This window comes from Archocentrus centrarchus, chromosome 5 (assembly GCF_007364275.1).
Source record: "Archocentrus centrarchus isolate MPI-CPG fArcCen1 chromosome 5, fArcCen1, whole genome shotgun sequence".
NCBI classification, from domain to species: domain Eukaryota; kingdom Metazoa; phylum Chordata; class Actinopteri; order Cichliformes; family Cichlidae; genus Archocentrus; species Archocentrus centrarchus.
This window is the reverse complement of record NC_044350.1, coordinates 35,852,371-35,872,633: the sequence shown is the minus strand read 5'-3', so window position 1 is coordinate 35,872,633 and position 20,263 is coordinate 35,852,371. Positions and strand designations below refer to the sequence as shown.

The following is a 20,263-nucleotide window of genomic DNA, read 5'->3' as shown; positions in this document are numbered from 1 at the left end:
TGTATGAGAAGATGATGGTGGTTTCTCTGTTTCTCAGGCTGATGTGAGGTGTGCTGCTTTTAGTTCGCTTAAACTTTATTAACCCTGAAGTTCAGCTGTAAACAGGTGTTCATGTTTCTTCAGCTCTACGTCTTTGTTCTGATACCTGATCTGAACTTCCTGACTTTAAAACAGTTTAAAGAAGAAATCACTGAAACAGAAAAACTGAAGACAAATTTCATGAAAAAAAAAAGAAGCAAAGCTGTCACTGTTCAGGCTGCAGCAGAAACAGGCGGTCACATCTGTGCTTACAGGTGTAGTCCCCCCCCCCCGCTGGGCTGACAGAGCTCTGCTGTGGTCACGTCTGAGCTTAGGACACGCTTTAATTTGGAGGTGCACGAGACAGGAAGTGCTGTCATCACCATGGTAACCAGTAAAAGCATGATGGGTTTTCTCAGTTAAACTTTGGAGCTGAAGATCAATCATTTCATATTTGGGGACATCAGGACTGTGAACCGTCACTGCTGAGTGGTGGTGGGATTTCCTTCATGTCCTGCAGCTCGCTGCTGTGGCCCACGTGTGGAGAAACTCAGAGATAAATGTCTTATTGAACCAGTAGGAGAGGGGCGGGCTCTACAGTCCAGTGTCCAATCAGAGAAAAAATATTAGTGATGTGTGATATCTAAGTAAAAACAGGGCCATCATCACTGATACATTTAACAGCTGATGGAGGGAAGAGCAGCATGCCATGATTGAGAACATCAGTGATGTGCTGGATCCGAGCGGTGTGGGAATGACACCTGAAGGCAGAGGTGGACAGTAACGAAGTACAAATACTTCATTACTGTACTTAAGTAAATTTTTTAGGTATCTGTACTTTACTTGAGTATTTATTTTTCTGTCTTCTTTTTACTTTTACTCCCTACATTTTTACACAAGTATCTGTACTTTCTACTTCTTACATTTTCAAAACGAGCTCGTTACTTTAGGTTTAATGCGTCTGAGAAACGTTTGCATTTCCGGTCAGTGCGGGAGCCGGCCTTTGACTGTAAGCGGTTTTTTCTTGGAAGTTGCAACAACAGGGTGGGGGGGGGACAGACACCCCACACGGTAGAGGGAGGGGCTCCTGCAATGCTCGCTCGGAGACCGGAAAGAGCCAGAGGAAGTTGCGCTTTACGTAGAGGCTGCACGCCGGAACGGTGAGGAAAATAAATGACAGAAAACGTAAAGGACAAAAAAAGTGTGCGCGGTTTGTCACACAGTGTGTCTGCAGCTAAAAGAACAGCTGCTGTATTTTAAGGGAGAGCAAAGAATGAGATAACTTCACTCAGATGGAGGAAGATGGAAGAAAGAGGTCGAAACGTCCTCCAAGGAGCTGCTTTTACTTTCTTACTTTGAGAAGATTTCAGAGCCTGTACTTTTTTACTTTTACTTGAGTACTGAAGTTGAACCAGTACTTCAACTTTTACCAGAGTAGTTTTTAACACAAGTACTTGTACTTCTACTTAAGTACAGAATGGCAGTACTTTGGCCACCTCTGCCTAAAGGATCTCTGCGCTCCACTTTAACACCAACAGCTTTCAGAGTTTTTCTCATGCCTTGAAGACATTTTCGGAGAGCTGGAATTTAAACGCGCTCAGCTGCAAAGAACTGTGGATCAGCTTCTGTTGTATAAATAAAGTTTTTATATTCAAACATGTTCACGGTTCATGTGGTTATTTTTCCAGTTCCAGCAGCGGTTTTGTCTATAATGACATATATTTGACTTCCTGATGAACAGGAAGCAGCACGTGAGGCTGGGGAAGAATGTCTCGGACTCCCGGACCATCAGCACTGGCACTCCTCAGGGCTGTGTCCTCTCTCCTCTGCTCTTCTCCCTGTATACCAACTGCTGCACCTCTGACCACCAGTCTGTCAAGCTTATTAAGTTTGCAGACGACATGACTCTCATCGGACTCATCTCAGACGGGGACGAGTCGGCCTACAGGATGGAGGTCAAACGTCTGGTGTCCTGGTGCAGCCACAATAACCTGGTACTGAACGCCCAGAAGACAGTGGAGATTATAGTGGACTTTAGGAAGCACACAGCCCCTCTACCCTCCATCATCCTGACTGACACCCCCATCACCACAGTGGACTCTTTTCGCTTCCTGGGAACTACCATCACCCAGGACCTCAAGTGGGAGCCCACCATCACCTCTGTTGTCAAAAAGGCCCAGCAGAGGATGTACTTCCTGCGGCAGTTGAAGAAATTCAACTTGCCAGCAAGGACCATGGTGCAGTTCTATACTGCCATCATTGAGTCCATCCTCACCTCCTCCATCACTGTGTGGTACGCTGGAGCCACCACTAGGGACAAACAGAGACTACAGCGCGTTGTGCACTCTGCTGAGAAGGTGATTGGCTGTAACCTCCCATCTCTCCAGGACCTGTACACCTCCAGGACACTGGGGCGTGCAGGTCGGATCACAGCCGACCACTCTCACCCTGGGCACAGACTTTTTGACCCTCTCCCCTCAGGCAGGAGGCTACGGTCCATACGGACCAGAACCTCCCGCCATAAGAACAGTTTCTTCCCCTCTGCTGTTGGACTCATGAACAATAACCCTAAGACTGTTACCACCACCCTCCACAAACGCTGATGACCCTATGTCTATGCACCTGTCTGACTGCACTGATGTACATATTAGTGGAATATAGTCTACATTCTTTTATCTTTTAATTAGTCTCTGCACTGTATATTTTGTAATTTTGTAATATTGTGCTATAGTTATAGCTCTAATATCTCTGTATATTTGCAATTGTATACTTGTATATTGTCTTATAGTTTTTATACTTATTTGTTTTTTTCTGTAAGCACGAAGTACCGCAGCAATTTCCTAATGCTGTGAACCTGTTCACCCATATGGCAATAAAAACCTTCTGATTCTGATTCTGATTCTGATTATAACTGAAATATCGATGCTCTTCTTCCTCACTGAGTACAGCGACTGTCTGTGCCACTGTGTCACGTGATCGCAAAACAACAAAACACAGCAGACAGGGAGGAGGGGGCGGCACAAAGTCTACTTCCTGATTACTGAACTTGGAGGAGAGAGAAACTAAAGTATCGATCTGAGGCCAGTGCTGGCATCAATACCGTAAAAATAGTTTCCTTTTGTTGATGCTGCAGCAGATGCCTGCCAATGCTGTCACACTCCATCATAAAGAGTTTTCAGCATTCTGGATCATCAGATCGGGAATCGTCCTTTCATCGTGAACAAACTTTGCTGTGACGAACTGATGGCCACACTGATTCAGACTCAGACGTGAACACGGTCCCTCTCTCAGTGGTAAAGAACACTGTTACAAATTCCTGAATCCTGATCACTACCAAAATTTTGTCAGGGGTTCCTGGTACTCCCCGTATATAACTCGTTCATAATTTTCAGTTATCCTGCTGACAGACAGACCAGCTCGACCAAAAACATCACCTCTCTCCAATCAGGGATCGGCGTGCTCCCCTCAGAAAAAGATGCAGCTCAGAATGACTGAAAATAAAATTTAATCAACAATTTTTTACAAAATCAAACCTCGTTTACAAAAACGTTTAAATAGCAAACCAATCAGCTGACAGCATATCATCAGTCCGCCCCCTCGCAGCTCACAGAGCTCAATCATTGGACAATACTGGGGGGGGGGGGGGGGGGGGGGGGGGGCTTGGATACTCTACAACAGGAAGAAATGATGGTGTCAGGAACCAGCCAATCAAGAGCAAGCAACTTGTTTGTGTCAAACAAACAGCCTCGCTGCTGGCAGACCTCAGGAACCACACTGAGCATGTGTGACAACCAGCTGGCTCTAAAGTCCAGTGTCCAATCAGAGGGCAGTGTTGAGGTGAGTCACCGGCGTGGGGGTGGGACAAGCAGCTCCGTGGCAGTGACGGACTCTGGGAACAGGTTGTGGTAGGTGGGCAGGGGGACATACGCCGCCGTGATCATCTTACCTGGAATGACAGGTGAGAGGGTGTCAGAGCTGCTCTCTGACTGGTTGACCACAGACAGGTCACATGACTGAAACTCTTACCAGCAAAGAATCTTCCGTGCAGGGCGTTGACGGCGGCCATGGCGGCCGGGATCGATGGACACTTAACGTAGACGTTGCCCTGAAAACAGCAGAGGCCAAAGGTCATCACAATGAAATTAAAAATAAACCACACAAAACTGAAAAACACAAAAGGAAAACAATGACTTTAGTAAGAAATTAAAGTCAGAATCAGTAAAATAAATAAAAACTTTTAGCTTCTGACATCTGCCCAACAAACTCCACACGTTTAATGATTAAACTAAAGCCGACAGCTTAGATTATTATGAGATAATTACCAGATTCTTGCTCCAGCCTCTGACGGGGACGGTCGCATTCTATCTCTCTCCCTGCCCTCCCTATCTTTCCTGCTTGCTGCTTGCTGTGAGAGCGTCTCTTGCACACTGTTCGAATAAGAATAAGATTGAGAGCAATATGGATTTGGCAAACTGGGCCTTCAAGACCATGGATCGAATTTTTTCCACTATGAGATCTGGGAAAGGGGAGCCTGCGTGTCCGAGTGGAACAGACCCGGTTGGATACGTCATCGACTCTTGGAGCTCGTGGAGACCTGTGTGCTTCTCGGCCCTAGAGGTGGAAGACGTGGAAGACGCTTACATATTTGGCTATCTGGTAGCGGTATCTTTTCTGTTTGGGCTCGGAGGATACCTGATTTACCGTGAAATCAAGAAAACCTGGACGGCAGTTCGACATCTGCAGAGGCTGCCGACCCAGGTGGATGGGCTGACCAGAATGGTACAGACTCAGACTCAAAGCCTGATGAACCTGAGCCGTAGACTTGGGGAGTAGCAGGTGAGAGGGGTTCGATCTGGAGATAAGGTACGGTTCTGCTCAGTGAGGACGGTAACTAATGAATTTGGATTATTGGATTTATTGAATGGTTTCCCAGTGAGACTGAAGGCTGTTGAAAAAACAAGCAGCCTGTTCCAAAACAACACCTGCATTATCAGAATTCGGCTCCCTAGCCGGCCTTGGCTGGCAATCATATCTCTCCAGAGCTATGTGTGAAGGCCGCTATCCCCCTCAGCCCTCTCTGTGATTTGTGAAGCTGGATCTGGTGTACCAGGGCTGCTGATGAACTTCCATCACTATCAGCAAACTGTTTGCCTGGGAGCTGGCATCTGGGCTCCACAATGCCCCCACCCTCTCGTCTCCGTCTGCATCCCCTCCTGACCCTGACCTTACCCACCATACTGCTATCCCGGCTTTATATGTGCAATATGCTTTTTGCTGAGGTGTTTTTTGGAACCTCGTAAGGTGTTCTTTATGAACACAGTATGAGATGATTTTTTTGAACCTAACTATCCCAATGTATCTCTTTCTGTCTCTCTGCTAAAGGTAGCGCCGTTGAGAAACGGCTGCATGACCTCAGACATCTGTCCCCCCCTGTCTGTGTTATGTTTTTGTTTTGGATGGATGTTCTGTTAACTGCAATTTCCCCATTTGTGGGACTAATAAAGGCATTCTTGATTCTTGATATTACGAGATTATTTTGAGATAATTACCAATTACAAGATAACCAGATTATTATGAGGTAATTACCAGATTATTTTGTGATTATTACCAGATTGTTGAGATTATTATCAGATTATTACCAGATTGCATGATAACCAGATTATTACCATATTATTATGGGATTATTACCACACTATTGAGATTATTATACCAGATTCTGAAGAAGCCCACCCCACCCTGACGTTCTGGACCAGAGTCCTGATCTGTGGCTTTGAGTTTCTTCTTCTTTAAGAGGAGGAACATTTTTTGGCCATAATCTTTCTGTTTTCCTTTTTCCTGTTATTCTGGTCCATGTGGTGGTCTGAGGGATGCTCTGCAGTTCTCTTGCTTTTCTTTTGATAAATGAACAGAAAGCAGCAGACGGCCTCTGAAAACCAGTCTGGGAACAGAAACGACCTTGTTTCTGTTCCCAGAGCTGCAGATTTGTGGAAAAATGTGGAAACACAAAACAAATTGATGCATGGAACGTCCCCTGAAGAGTCAATAGAACAGATTTAACCTGCAGCGGCCCAGCCGAGACCAGAGGGGGCGCTCTGACGGGACATTCCCGCAGTGGCAACGAGGAGCTCACCGAGTACATGCTGAACCTGCGGTTCACTGACTCAGATCGCAGGAAATTAAAAACTTTTTGTACTTCCTGCTCTGTGACTCGAAGGTCAAAGGTCACATTTTTACCTCAGTGGAGTTTTTGTCGACGTAGATGTGAACAACACCTCCATGTTTGTTACACTCCTCTATGACATCATGCTGGATGTCCAGCTCCCACCCAGGAGCCTCCTCACTGAAACACACACAGACACACACAGATCAGTGAGTCCCACAGCTCCGCCCTCTCATTCCATTTCCTCTTCCTCCTCCTCCTCCTCTTCAGTTTCTCCAAGCACCTCAGAGCCGGCCGGACACCTGAGCCGCCGTGTGTTTAACACTCAGAGGGCACAGCACTGATTCACTGTTAGTTCTGCATAAATGAGCCTTCGTACGGGTTTGCAGCAGTTCCTTCAGCTGTCAGCAGTTTTTAGAATATAAAATATGTTTTATAAAATAAGAGCACACAACACTGAACAATCTCAGAGTCGCAGTTATCACACATTTCAGGTTCAGCACACACCTGCGCACTCAGCATTCACTCTAAACTCTGCTTCACCCTGCTGCTCTCACCTGTGGACACACACAGACAGGTGTGCATTTACCTGCTGGGGTTGAACATGTTGGACAGCTGGAAGCAGTGAGTGGCGAGCGGCTGAGACGGGAGATTCAGAGCAGGAGAGTTCATGTTCATGTTGAGAGCCGGGTTCATGGCTGGATTCATGGCAGCTGAAACAGTCCACCAGATTTCAAGTCAGTGAACGCTGACGGAGCAGCAGGCTCATCGGGAGCCGTCTGAGCATCCGTTACCTGTCACTGCGGCCATGGCTCCGATCGCGATGGCGCCGCTCATCTGCAGAGCCTGCTGAGCAGCAGGAGGGATCTGCAGACCGGTACCTGCGCACACCCACACACAGGTTAGAGGTCACACACAGTCACCGTTACAGGTAATGTCAGTAGTTAAGTGCTCAGGTGCGGTCTCAGTCTCACCCTCAGCCAGCCGGGCCATGAGCTGCAGCCTCCCGGTGGTTCCCAGGTCGATGCCGGTGCGTTCCAGCTCATCGCTGTCGAGGAGGGACGAAGCCGTGGAGGCGTCGGTGCGCTCGGTCACGTGACCCACCTTCATGGGTCTACCAGCCAGCTCGAAGCCGTTCAGCTGCTCCAGAGCATTCTTAGCACACTCTGCATCTGTAAACTGACAGAGAACGTCACGTGACTCCTGACACATCACAGCGGGTTAACCTGAAGCTGCTGACCTAACGTGAGCAGGTGACCCACAGGTTGTTCACTCAGAGGAGGGGGGACGAATGAATGATGGCGATGAGGCCGGTTTGAACAGAGGGCTCCTCGCCGTCAGTGCTGTGTTAATCACTGCTTTATCAATAAAGGTAACTGAATGAGAACTCACAGTGATGAAGCCATATCCTTTGGAGCGTCCCGTCTCGCTGTCCATCATCAGCTGGATGCTCTCAATCTGAGACACAAACAATCATCATCAGAGGACCACCTCACCTGTGAGCGAGACACACCTGAGTGTGTGTGTCTCACCCGCCCAAATGGCTCAAAGATCCCCCGCAGCATCTCCTCGGTGATGTTGAAGTGCAGCGAGCCGATGTACAACCTCATCGGTCCAGATGTTCCTTTCTGCAGGTTGTTGGCTGCAGCAGCTGCTCGGTTCTTCTCCGCCTGAACACACACACACACAGCCCGAAACAGTCAAAGTGAGGATGTTTCCATGGGTGTGTGTGTGTGTGTGTGTGTGTGTATATATTGCCTTGTTTCCATTAGTACTTGGTACCAGGTACTTTTTTTGGAAAATGTGACACAGAAGAACAGCATGCCACTGATTGGCCAGGGAGTGTCACTAGATAAGTCATGAGAGCGACTCCTTCAGCAAAATCAACTGCGCCATTTTTAAAACCTGACAGCAAGAAAATGGAGGGGCACAGCACGGGGAGGCTCTGTTGAATGCTCAGACCGACAGTTTGCAGCAGTAGTTCTGCAACATGAGAGCCATCTGAAACACACAGCATACATATTATAACCCTATACTGCCGGGCGATCGCCGCTGCAGCAAACCTGTGAACAGCTGGGTTAACGCCGAGTCTGAGGTGGCTGATCAAAGAAACTTTGAATGACCGTAATAACGTGACCGTTTGTCCTATCAGAAAAATTCCAACAGTTTCTGAAAGCTGAGAAACTGCACTTCACAACCAATATAGGGTATTACTACAGTAATTGTTTCTGGACATATGCAAATGGCAGCACTTTTTGAAGTACACGGAGTCGATTACGACATGTTGGGCGGTATAGGGTTATACTTAATGATAACCTTCATCCATTAAAACATTGTTCAGGGGACTTATGCATGATGACGATAGTAAACGGGCCTTAGCTATGTTAGCTTGCCTCTATCTCAACCATTGCTGTGTTGTGTTTTGAGTCGCATACAAATTACATCAAGAGCCTGGGTGGCTCACAGCATGAGCAGGCGACCATGTATCCCGCGTGGCGGAGTGGTTGGCGCAGGTTCCAGTCCTGTCACTATTTGCCACAAGTCTTGCTATCTCTCCTCCCGCTTTCCTGTCTCTGTCCACTGCAAGAACTATCCAAGAAAGCCATTTAAAAAAAAAAAAAACAAAAGAAAAAAAAAAAAAGACAAATTACGTCAAGAGACCACGCTGCTGTATCAACTCCGCCCACATTGAGGTGTGACTCACTTGCAATGGAAACAAAACAGGACCGTGCCGAGTAGGTACTAATGGAAATGCGGCATAAGTGTGAGTGTGTGTGCACGTACTTGTGAAGCTTGTACGATGATGGGAACACCCAGGAGCCTTTGTCCCGTCAGCCCGATGGCCAGAGGCACTGAACTGGCCTCCACGAACTCGATGTAGGCGATGCCCTTTGACCTGCGGGAGTTCCTGTCTGAGATCATCCTCACATCCCTAACCTGAACAGAGGAGCAGTTCCACAACAACAACGAGTCAGAGTAATCAGAGTAAAGCCACTGAAGCTGCAGCGATTGATCAATAAGAGGAAGGTCATCAAAAACTTTGGTGCTGAATCTGGTTAACTGAACGCTGTGACTGACAGAATTTGTCTGTGCTGCTGCTCATACAGATCTTTCCACCTACTGCACCAACATGCACCAACAATGCACCACCTTCAGTTTCCAACCATCCTGAACCTTCTGAGTGACGACAGATGTGGGCAGTGCACTTCCTCCAGCTCTGACCCTCAGGAGGTCAAATGGAGCTCCTGGTTCACAGGAGTTTAACTCTTTACTCTGATTTGGATGAAGGAACAGTGATTTGGTGGTTCTGAAGTTTCACTGTGATGCTTTCCTCCTCTCCACACCTGAACATATCTCCTCAGGGATGGCGAGGCCGGCTGGTCCAGCAACAGTGAGAGGAGCTCCGGCATCAGGCTGAACATCACTCAGGGCCACCTCAGTCCTTCACCACATCAAAGTCTGCTTCAGTAGCTTTTCTGAGGATCAATGAGCTCCTCTTGTTCCTCTTTTTTAAAGTAATGCAGCAGGTGGAGGTGAGCTCTGATGATGTTAATGACCGTTCCATGTTGTCTGGTATTTAAGCCACAGCAGGCAGTTTCTGCCCACCAACAGATCAGCTCAATTCCTGTTTATTTATGTAGCACTAAATCACAACAACAGTCCCCTTAAGGCACTTTATACTGTAAGGTAAAGACCTACAATAACACAGAGAAAATCCCAACAGTCAGAATGACCCCCTATGAGCAGCACTTGGTGACAGTGGGAAGGAAAAACTCCCTTTTAACAGGAAGAAACCTCCAGCAGAACCAGGCTCAGGGAGGGGGGGTCATCTACTGTGACCGGTTGGGCTGAGGGAAGAGAGACAGGACAAGTTGGTTTAGTTTACCTGTGGATGAAAATATGTCTGTGGAGGTTCTCAGTCATCCAGGTTCTCAGTCTTTAGAGCTTGAAAAAAAAAGGTGGTTTATATACTGCTAACAATGGGCCCGAGTGGGACTCCTCCTCTGTGGATCTTTGGAAGTACAGGGTGTAGCATCTCCAGGGTACAGGCAGTGGTATGTAGGGGGTCAATGGCTTTTTCCCTTTCAAGTTCACATAAGTAACAGTGGGTCAACGACCACCTACAAAGGTTACAGCCCTCACTGTGGTTTAAATACCTGGGACTCTCCACCTTTTGGTTTGAGAACTGAAGAACTTCTTTGATAAGAAACATCTTCAAAAATGTCCAAGAAGTCCATCTGCCTTTTTTTCAAGCTCTTAAAGACTGTGGATGAAAAGCAGCAGCAGCTCTGCTGAGAAGAGTTCAGGTTAAATAACCCTCTGGGGTGTTGAGGGTGTCGACCGCGGTGCAGCCGACAGTAAAATGAACAGCCACGTTCTCACAGTCACTGGCTCTGATCTCTGGTCTCCTAAAAGCAGATAAAAAAAACGTAGCATCTGGGTCTCATTCTGGCTGGAGGAAGACCGAGCCCCTGCGTGGGCTGTACCACTGACACAGAGGAAGTGGGTGAGAAATCCTACCAGTGGCTAGAAAAGGCCGGGTTAAAGGATAGCACAGAGGCTCTGATCACTGGTTTCTCTATACCGGACTACACTTTGGTTCTTTTGAATACTTTCTCACATTTTTCTGTCTGAGGTTTAAGCTTCACTGTGTCACAGGATAAATGCACGATGAGCGGAACTTTTAGACCACCAGGTTCCACCGACACCAGCACCGGCACCTCGGCAGTGGAAACGTAGTATTTGAAGGTACCTGCAGCGACACCCCCCCCCCCAAACACACACACACACACACACACACACACACACACACACACACACATTGAGCTGTTGCCGTGGCAGCTCCTGCCACAGGATGCAAAGCAGGAAGTAAACACTGCTCACCTTCCCCACAGCGGAGAAGAACTCCTCCAGGTCTCGGGGTCGAATCCGAGCGGCGAGCTGCATGCAGAACACCGTCCGAGCGTCTCGCTCCTCTGGCGTCAGGTTATCGATCGGCTGCCTGCGGAAGAAGAAAAAACATTATCAACACGTGTTATAGATCCTGTGAGGTGGATAGACTCCGCCCGACGCTCTCACCTGATTGGACTCTTCTCCTTCCGGAAGGGACTCTTACTCCTCGACCGCCTCCGACTGAAACACACACACACAGACACAGAGTTCTACTGCAGATTCTATTGTTCATCTTCACTGAGCTCAGTGCTGAGCTGCTCACACAGTGACTGATCGGTTTATTGATTCAATGATTGATTAGATGGTTTTAGATGAGTGACACGCTGCCTCTGTGTTTCCTGATGATTTCAGTTTCCAATGACTGATCTGACTGGAAGAAATTCTCAGCCTGGAGCAGTGCCGGGTGACCAACCGCTTGCTAAAACCCTGTGTGACTAATCTAATGTCACTCTGAAGATTTCCTCCATGGTTTTCAAATTAAAAGCTTTCCTCACTATGTCAGCTTTTAATGTGAAAAAGACCAGGAAGTGGCTGTAATGGGTGTGTGAGGTTAAACTCAGACAGGAGGTGCCCCTGAGGTGACATAGGAAGTAACTCACTACTTGTGGTGGTCTCTGTAGCGCCCACCGCGCTCTCTGCTGCGGCGGCGCTCTCGGCTGCGACTCCTCCGTCTGTCTCGGCTGCGTTTACGCTCCCGACTCCGGCTCTTCTTCCTGTCTCGACTGCGGCTGTGCTTCCTGTCGCGGCTGCGACTGCGCTTCTTCCTGTCAGACATACAGCAGCAAATCAGAGCACGGCCTGACGGTCACTCGGTCTAAAACACCGCTTGTCCTCACTGCATTCCTGTCTGTCTGAAGCGCCTCAGGTCTGAGCAGCTCTCAGAGATCCTGACACACTCAGCCGGTCGTCCTGCCTGCTGGATGAACACCCGAGTAAGCTTTAATGTAAGGAACCATAGAGGGACGCTCTAAAGTCACACCGGTTTGCATTTCTACCTTCTCTTAAAGACTGAATCAGACTCTTTAGTGACTGACCTGATTATGTTTAAATATGGCTCCAGTTCCCATCCAGCATGCTCTCAGGTCACTAATGACGGTTTTCAGTCATTTTTATGCAAAAAGGCGTTAAAAATAAATTATCTAAGGGAGTCCTTGTCTCTTACTTCTTATCAAACTATTTTTTAAACCTTGCTTGAATTATGCATTACAGTACGTTTGTATCAGCACCAAAATACAGATCAGCTGGTGCCTCCATTCATTTTAAATGGGTGCATCAGAGGGGCAGCTCAGGCTGAGGATGGATATACTGGAGCTGCCAGGCAGGAGGAAAGGCTCAGCGGAGGTTCATGGATACAGTAAAGGACATGCAGAAGGTTGGTGTGACAGAGGCTGCTGGGATAGATGGAGGCAGCCAAAAGAAGAGAGAACAGCAGCTTTTCCTCTCAGCACACAGTTCATGAACCACAGCCAGCCCCGTTTATGATGACAGACCCTGGATTATTATTATGCACATTTAATAAAACAAAACAAAAAAATTCAAAGGACTGAAACAGCAATCAGGACAAAAAGGTGAGCGTGCAGACAGGTGAGTACCTCTTGGAATGCTCCTCCTGTCCGTTGGGGCTCGAGGTTTTGGCGTCCTCCTAAGCGGGGTCGACAGAGAACAGCATGAGGAGGTGTCAGGGAGTGTGGGGGGGACAAGAGAGAATATGAACAGTTTAATGAGTGTCATTCAAACAGGAAGGGGAGGGGCTGTGTGCGTATGTGTGTGAGAGTGTGTGTGGCTGCAGCCCGGCAGCCGGCCGGTGATGCTCCGGCGGCGGCAGCAGACACACACTCCAGAGTCCAGCTGGTCTCCGGGTGTGTGGACACTCCTCTGAGGGGCCCTGAAGCAGACAGGATGCTTAGTCACTCACTGAGCCCAGAACCAGAACCACAGAACCAATGACAGACCCACCACACTGACACGAGGCAGACCCTCACCTGCACAGGGAGCACACCTGGCAGTCTGACATGCTCCTCCCAGCTCATTAATCACTGATCACTGATCTGAGTCTGAGTCCTGGATCCTGGTCTGGTTCTCAGGGGCTTCAGGGACCCGTTGAGGTTTAAACTGGAGATATTTGGGTGCCTCACGACTTGACGATTAAATGTCGCTGCACTCATCAGTGACAGCAGAGTTTTCATGTAAACTAAACGTTCATAAGTTACTAACGTGCAACTCCAGCTACCTGTTGATCGTCTAAAACCTGATCTGATGACTGAACAGGGAGTTCTTCCTTCCCACCGTCAACTGATGACCTCATACAGGGTTGTTGGTCTTTACCTTAACGTATAAACCACGATGAGGTGACTGCTGTTTTGGTGCTACATAAATAAAATCTGATAAAACTGAATAAATGTGCTGTATGGTCCTTTAAACTGGAACATGTAAAGCACACCTGTGTGAGGTCACATCTGCGTGAGACCACACCTGTAGACTTCCTGCAGAGCTGCTACTCTAAATCGTGACGTTTCGTCGGCAAGGGCAGTGCTGCTTCACTCTCACAGCTCACCTGGGCACAGGTAAGCCCCGCCCACCCCATGTCCTGCCCTCAGACCAGGATCTGACCTGTGCTGTCCCTGCTCAGGATGCTAAGCTAAGCTAACTCCTCACTGTTCAACTTCAACTCCCAGAATCCTCTGCTCTGCCTCACTGGGAAGGGGAGGAATGAGGGGGCGGATCAGAACCAGGAGACAGTGTTACCAAGGGGACCATAGTCATGTTACCATGGGGACCACAGTACAGCAATGCATGATGGGGACTTTTACTACCTTCTGTGTGAGACAGATCACAGTGGCTTTCAGGGGAGTAGAGGTGAGAAATCGTTAGGCAAGTCTACAAAGAGAGATAGATGGGCATTTATTCATGACAGTCTGTGAAGGACGCCATCATCAACATCATCATCATCATCATCATCATCATCATCATCAGCAGCAGCAGCAGCAGCAGCAGCAGCAGCAGGGTCAGCCGGACTCTGCTGCTCATGGGCGCCAGCGGTGCCTGAACATCTGGAGCTGCAAACACCTCATCCAGCTGCTACTGCATGACAGCGGCAGTGGGCGGTTACAGGGGTATCGCCGGGAATTCGAGACACTGATTTGTTTTTGGTCACTTGATCCGGCCGCAATATCAGCTGTCCTATACCGTTAAAGTGTCTGTGTCAGCAAACTGGAGTCGGTGCTCCGCCCTCATATTTTTGATCCTTTATAAACAATAACAAAGTTTCAGTAAATAAAACCCAACATTAAAAAAAAACAAAAAAACTTTCCTTTGGTGGACGGAGCGACATTCAAATCCAGGAAAACTGTGACGACATGTTTCAGCTGAACATCAACAGTTTTTGGGATGATTAGTGCTCATGGGTAGCTCAGCTGTGTGATGACACTGAGGGGCTCTCTCAGGTTTATTAACTCCGCCCCACACACACAGATCCTCGGGACCCCTCAGAAGGATGTTGCTGGGGAGACAGAAATACGCTGCTTATCCTCCTGCCCTGTTGCCGCGTTTCCATTGGGATCTATTCAGCGCGGGTCAACTCGGCACGACTCGCCACAGTCGTGTTGTGTTTCCATTGCAATTGAGTACCACCTCAGTGTGGGTGGGGTCGATATAGCAATGCAGGCAGTAGTCTCTTGACGTAATTTGTATGCGACTCAAAACACAGCACAGCAATGGATGAGATAGAGGCAAGCTAACACAGCTAAGGCCAGTTGACTATCGTCTTCATGCATGAGTCCCCCGTACACTGTTTTAATGGATGAAGGTTATCATTGTTAAGTATTAAAATATGTATGCTGTGTGCACGTTTCAGATGGCTCTGCTGTTGCAAAACTACCACTGCAAACTGTCGGTCTGGGCATTCAACCAGTGCTTTGCGTGCCTCCATTTTCTTGCTGTCGGATTTTTTAAATGGCGGGTTGATTTTAGTGACGGAGTCGTTCTCAATACTCAACTAGTAAAGACACTCCCTGGCCAATCAGTGGCATGCTGTTCTTCCATGTCACATTTTTGGATTGCCTCGGATCGCTTGGAACCCCGGCTGAGTGGGTACTAAAAAGGTACCTGGTACCAGGTACTAATGGAAATGCCTACAAACCTTGGTGAGTCAAGTCGACCCATGCTGAGTAGATACTAATGGAAACGCAGTGTATGACCTGACTTTGGTTGAGATGCTGGCTGGACTGTGATCATTTTTAGTTTGTTTTTGATGTCACAAATACCAGGACAAAGTACAGATTTCTGCTATTTAGTGTAACACAGACACTTTAACAACACGGACCACGCCCTCAGACGCTAACCTCTGACACACCCCAACCTCCTCTGTGGTCACCTGCCTGCTTGCTCAGAGCTCCAGGTGAGAGGAGGAGCTGCTATCCATATTCACGTGTGGGAATAACAAACAGATTGTTGTGTTTATTTGTCCTGTTACAGGTTTATCAAAATAAAAGTCCTGTGCTCTGCTTAACATTTGTAATAAAAAAGTAGGTCTGCTTCACTAAGACCAGCAGCTCCTCTCGCTGCCCTCAGAAAATAAAAACTTTTCTCTAAATATGAATCTAAAGCATGTCGGACTGCATATAAAATCTGTGGTGTTAAACACACCTTTGCTGTCAGGTACTGCTGCACCACCATCAGGTGGAGTCTGGCCCTGCAGCCACAGAGAGAATTGGGACTCCTGCAGCAGATGGTCCAGACTTGCAGAGTCCTGGTCTCAGTCTGGATCCCTGAGCCAGGTTCACACACAATGGACATGTGGTCAGATTCTCCAATAAACTTAAACCTGTGAGCAGGTAAAGGAGGAAGAGCTGTTCTACAAGTAAACTCTGAGCAGATGTAGTTTCATTCAGCTTACAGCTCACTGCGTGATCAATGAAACTGTTCATGAATTATTTTAGAAAGCGTGTAAGCTCTGCTGAGCTCTGCAACCGGATGAGTGAGGCGATCAGGTGATCAGCAGGTGAGCAGCAGCGGGCGAAACAGCAGAGTCCGGCTGACGGTCTTGGGAGCAGAGGACAAATGGACACTCACCTTCCTGTACGGAGCCTCCAGCATCGCCTCAATGTCCAGGTCGTCTGCCATCCTGCTGCCCTGCACACACACACACACACACACACACACACACACACACACACACACACACACACACACACACACACACACACACACACACAGAGGCAGGTAAAGGGTTAAACCTGTTACCTGTGACACCTGTCTAACAGCAGCACAGAGACTCAGGCCACTTTTCCACAGACGGGTTGCCGGTGCCAGTATTTGAACCGTTCAGCGGTTTTTCCAAACGCACTCGGTGCTCGGCCAAAAAATGGGTTCAACTCCGGCCCCGCAAACTAGCTGGTGTCGAACCAAGAACGCATGACGAAAGCAGCAGAAGGGCGTGACTCTGCCGTCTCAACATCAAGTTTTCTACCATATTACATGTGTATTACAGGAGAAAAGCGAAGCGATTTTCATGGCTGTGAATTAGGTTGGGCTCTAAGGCTGAACTTGCTGCTTTGTATCAGTTCATATCACAGATAAAAGGACACAAAGTGCGTACTTGTCGTCTTGCTGTAATCGCTGTCTGTGTTTCCCTCTGTGCTGCACACAGATGCTGCAGTAGTTTGGTTTGGACCCTAAAACGTATTTGCAGCACAGAAAGGGGAGCGTGTTCTCCCACGTTTGTGCTTCCATGTCCAGACGAGGACCCGCTCACACTTATACGTAAAGGATCAGTTCACAGATACATGGTGGAAACGCGGGCCCGTTCTTAAGCGTTTCGCCAGTTCACTGAAACTGACACCAGCACTGGCACGAGCACCGGCTCCTCGGTGGTGGAAAAGTAGCATCAGAGGAGCACCAGACTCGGGTCCAAACCCTGAAGGAGCAGCCGGAGGCGTTGACCCGAACTGAGCAGTTAATGAAACTGTAATATCATGAAACTCTGAGCATGTTTAGCGGAAGTTTAACCTCCAGGAAAAAAGCTTTTCTTTGTCCAGGTATATGCAGCGTACCTTCTCAGGTTCAGGTTAATGATGCTGCGGTCTCCAACATTAGCAGGATTCCTCGCAGAGGAAACAAGTCTTATGACAGTTTATGTTTGCCAAGTACTGCAATGGTACCAATCCCCACGGTTCGGTTCACACACAGTAACTGAGAATTATATTCTCGCGAACAATAACACGTTCAGTGAACATAAAAGCCACATTTGACTAGAAAACAAACGAAAACTGAGTAACAAAGTAACTGATGATGACCTGAGAGGTGTGTCATTATTTCACTGCTAAACTCAATGCAACACAGCATTTCTCAGAAAATAAAGCTGACACAATAAATTCTGCTGATGCGATTCATGAGAACAAATCAGTATCTACACCTCACCTCATGCTTATTTATTTCCAATATTATGGCAGTTCCTAAGTTTCGGCAGATCAGAGCCATACCTGTCAAGTTCTGTATTTAAAAATACAGGAAATTTTCTGCCGCTGAAAATAGAAGTCGCTATGATGTCATCACCTAATTTGCATAACTGGTCATTTGCATTTAGTTGCAATCGAGGCTGTAGGAGAGAGGAATAACATCTTTGGAGAGACAAAAAGTGAAGAAAAACACCATAAATATGTTTAGAACTATCAATGAGCTTTATGAAATAACTTAATTGTAATGCTTTGCCTAGAACCACATTACATCGATCAATTTTGTCCCGTATTGTTTAATGTTAGAATATCAAATTTAATGAAAACACTGTGGGGTGAGACTGCTAGCTACATTCAACCCTCCTCCTTTATCTGGACCACTGTTGCCAACTTGTATAAGAAAACTCGCTGTCGCCTGTCTCAAAGGTTGATAAAGGCCAAAGCGAGGACCGGGGATGGGAGCGGAGGGAGCGGGTGGGCAGGCTCTGTGTTTAAGTGAGGTCTGGGGGTTGGGGGGTGGAGTCAAAGTGAGGTCTGGGTGATGCTAAAGTGTACAAAGGGACGCAGTATGAAGGCTTTACGTACACAAAACACGGCGACAGCGGAGGATTTCAGGTTTCCAGTCTATCTCCAAAAGTCGCCGATGTCACTGGAAAAAGTCGTTAAGTTTGTTGCTAGTCGCTTTTTGGGGAAAAAAAAGTCACTACGGGGGTCTGAAAAACCGCTAAGTTGGCAAGGTCCAGTTGTTTTTCTGGGTTTGTTCCAGCTGTCTGCACTAACCTCACGAAAACTGCCACCCAGGCTACTGCAGGTGGCAGTTCTCATGAGGCTAGTGACAGAATTCGGTTTGGAGCGCCACAGGAATGCTTTTTAAAAATTATTACATTAAAATACACAAAAATAATAATACGGGAGGATGGCGGGACAGAGGGGTAAAATACGGGAGCTTCCCGGCCAAAGCGGGAGACTTGACAGGTATGATCAGAGCTGGGACTCCCATTTACGGACAGCTGACAGGAGCCGGCTAACCAACAACAGCTGGTTATAAGCTAACATAATGCCAGCTAATGTTAGGCTGAATATCCTAAAAAATAAAAACACTTTCCCATGATAAACAGTCTGATTACATTTTCACAATATATGAGAGTTTATCTGCTAAGTGTCTGAGTCGCCACAACATTAGATCCACCTCAAAGAAAGTTTCAGCAGCTGGGCTAACAGCTGCTAACAGCTGCTAAAAGGGCTAACAGCAGTTAACAGGGCTAAAAGCAGCTAATAGCAGCGTTACAGACTGAGAATTCCTGGAAATTCTCAACAACCACCTCAGTATCACTGTCATAAGACAGAAGTGAGCTGCTGTCCCTCAGCAACACAAAGTTTTCCAGCCTCCTTCAGAGGAAACGGCCATGGAGCTTCATAAGTTCAACAGTGACCTTACAGATAAATGCCGACCAGAGTGTTTGAGGGGATTCAGGGGTGAAAACGGGAAAAACTGTGCTAATAACATTTAACACATCTGTTTTTATTCCTAATTTATTTATGTTTGTTATTAAAATACATCAAATTGTAGTGTGTACAAAAACATTTTTAACACAAACAGTAGAAACATGCTGAGGGTTAAACACAGAACCTGAATTTATTAGGCCCCAAGCTCAACCTGTGCGAAGGCCCTATTGTAATTGCTTTGGACATTTAGGCAAATGAATTACTTTTTTGAGGGCCTAAACATGCTGAAAAACTTGTGAAATTTTGCACACGTCAGGTTTGGTGAAAATTTATGTATTTTAATGGTTTCAGGCATGGCCCGTTCAAAATGGCTCTACAGCACCACCTTTAGATCAATTCCCTCTGCTGTGTTTCACGTACATGTATGAAATTTGGTACACATATGTAACATGTCCAGATGAACAAAAAAGACCACAGGGTCCAATGGCCTAAATCCAACAGGAAGTCCACAATTTTGAATTAAATGGCTGAGTTTAGCGATTTCCTGCCCTTATAGTTTCTCTAATAACGCAGAGGTTTTGGATGTTATCAACTTCATATTTGTTTTGTCTTATCTACACACTGGGGGTAATCTAAATTTCAAAAATAGTGAGCTTTCACCAGAGGGCATGGCTGTGACACCACAGTGAATTTCGACCATTCGCCAGGAAATTTTGATCGACTCTCATTCAAACCTGCATTATCTAATCTGGATCAAACTTCTGCAGTAGGATGATGGTCCGCCCCTGAACCCATACATATGATAATATTTACTGACAGTCGCAGCGCCACCTAGTGGAAGCAGGAAATGTCATGTTTGACACTTTGAGGTCCAGCTCCAAGGTGGTTGAGCAGAACCATCTCAAATTTCCCCTGGAAAGCCTTCATAAAGTACATAAAGTCCCTAAACGTTAGAGCGCCACCTAGTGGAACCTGGAAATATTGTGAAATACCATGTTTTTTGCGTAGCCCCGGAGCTCCATTTTATCTACATATCTGAAATTGTGCAGGCTCATGTAACATCGTAAGACGTACAAAAAAATTCTTCTGGACCCATACCTGAAACCCTACAGGAAGTCAACTATGTTCAATTGAAGGTGTCAATTTTTTCCATTTTTAGGCTATTTAAATAATCTCCTCCTAAGACATTTCACGCAGTGAGACCAAAATGGCTCCAGATCACCTACATAAGTAG

General features: G+C 47.1%; 1 protein-coding gene across 2 annotated transcripts; it reads right to left on the bottom strand.

Annotated features, from left to right (window-relative positions):
• Positions 1 to 3,656: 3,656 nt before the first annotated feature.
• On the bottom strand, positions 3,657 to 16,266 carry LOC115780342 (RNA-binding protein 39-like). 2 transcript variants are annotated; one of them, XM_030729482.1, is made up of 14 exons: positions 16,202 to 16,266; positions 12,724 to 12,773; positions 11,731 to 11,895; positions 11,258 to 11,311; positions 11,063 to 11,180; positions 8,963 to 9,115; positions 7,711 to 7,848; positions 7,571 to 7,636; positions 7,153 to 7,357; positions 6,973 to 7,059; positions 6,768 to 6,891; positions 6,253 to 6,358; positions 4,045 to 4,123; positions 3,657 to 3,964 (listed from the first exon to the last, which is right to left on the bottom strand). In XM_030729482.1, the coding sequence occupies exons 1-14, from the start codon at positions 16,250 to 16,252 to the stop codon at positions 3,861 to 3,863; spliced, it is 1,500 nt and encodes a 499-aa protein (XP_030585342.1). In that variant the 5' UTR covers positions 16,253 to 16,266; the 3' UTR covers positions 3,657 to 3,860. The 2 variants fall into 2 exon arrangements, with proteins under 2 accessions (XP_030585342.1, XP_030585341.1); XM_030729481.1 differs by lacking the exon at positions 16,202 to 16,266 and adding an exon at positions 15,776 to 15,943.
• Between the last annotated feature and the right edge of the window lie 3,997 nt (positions 16,267 to 20,263).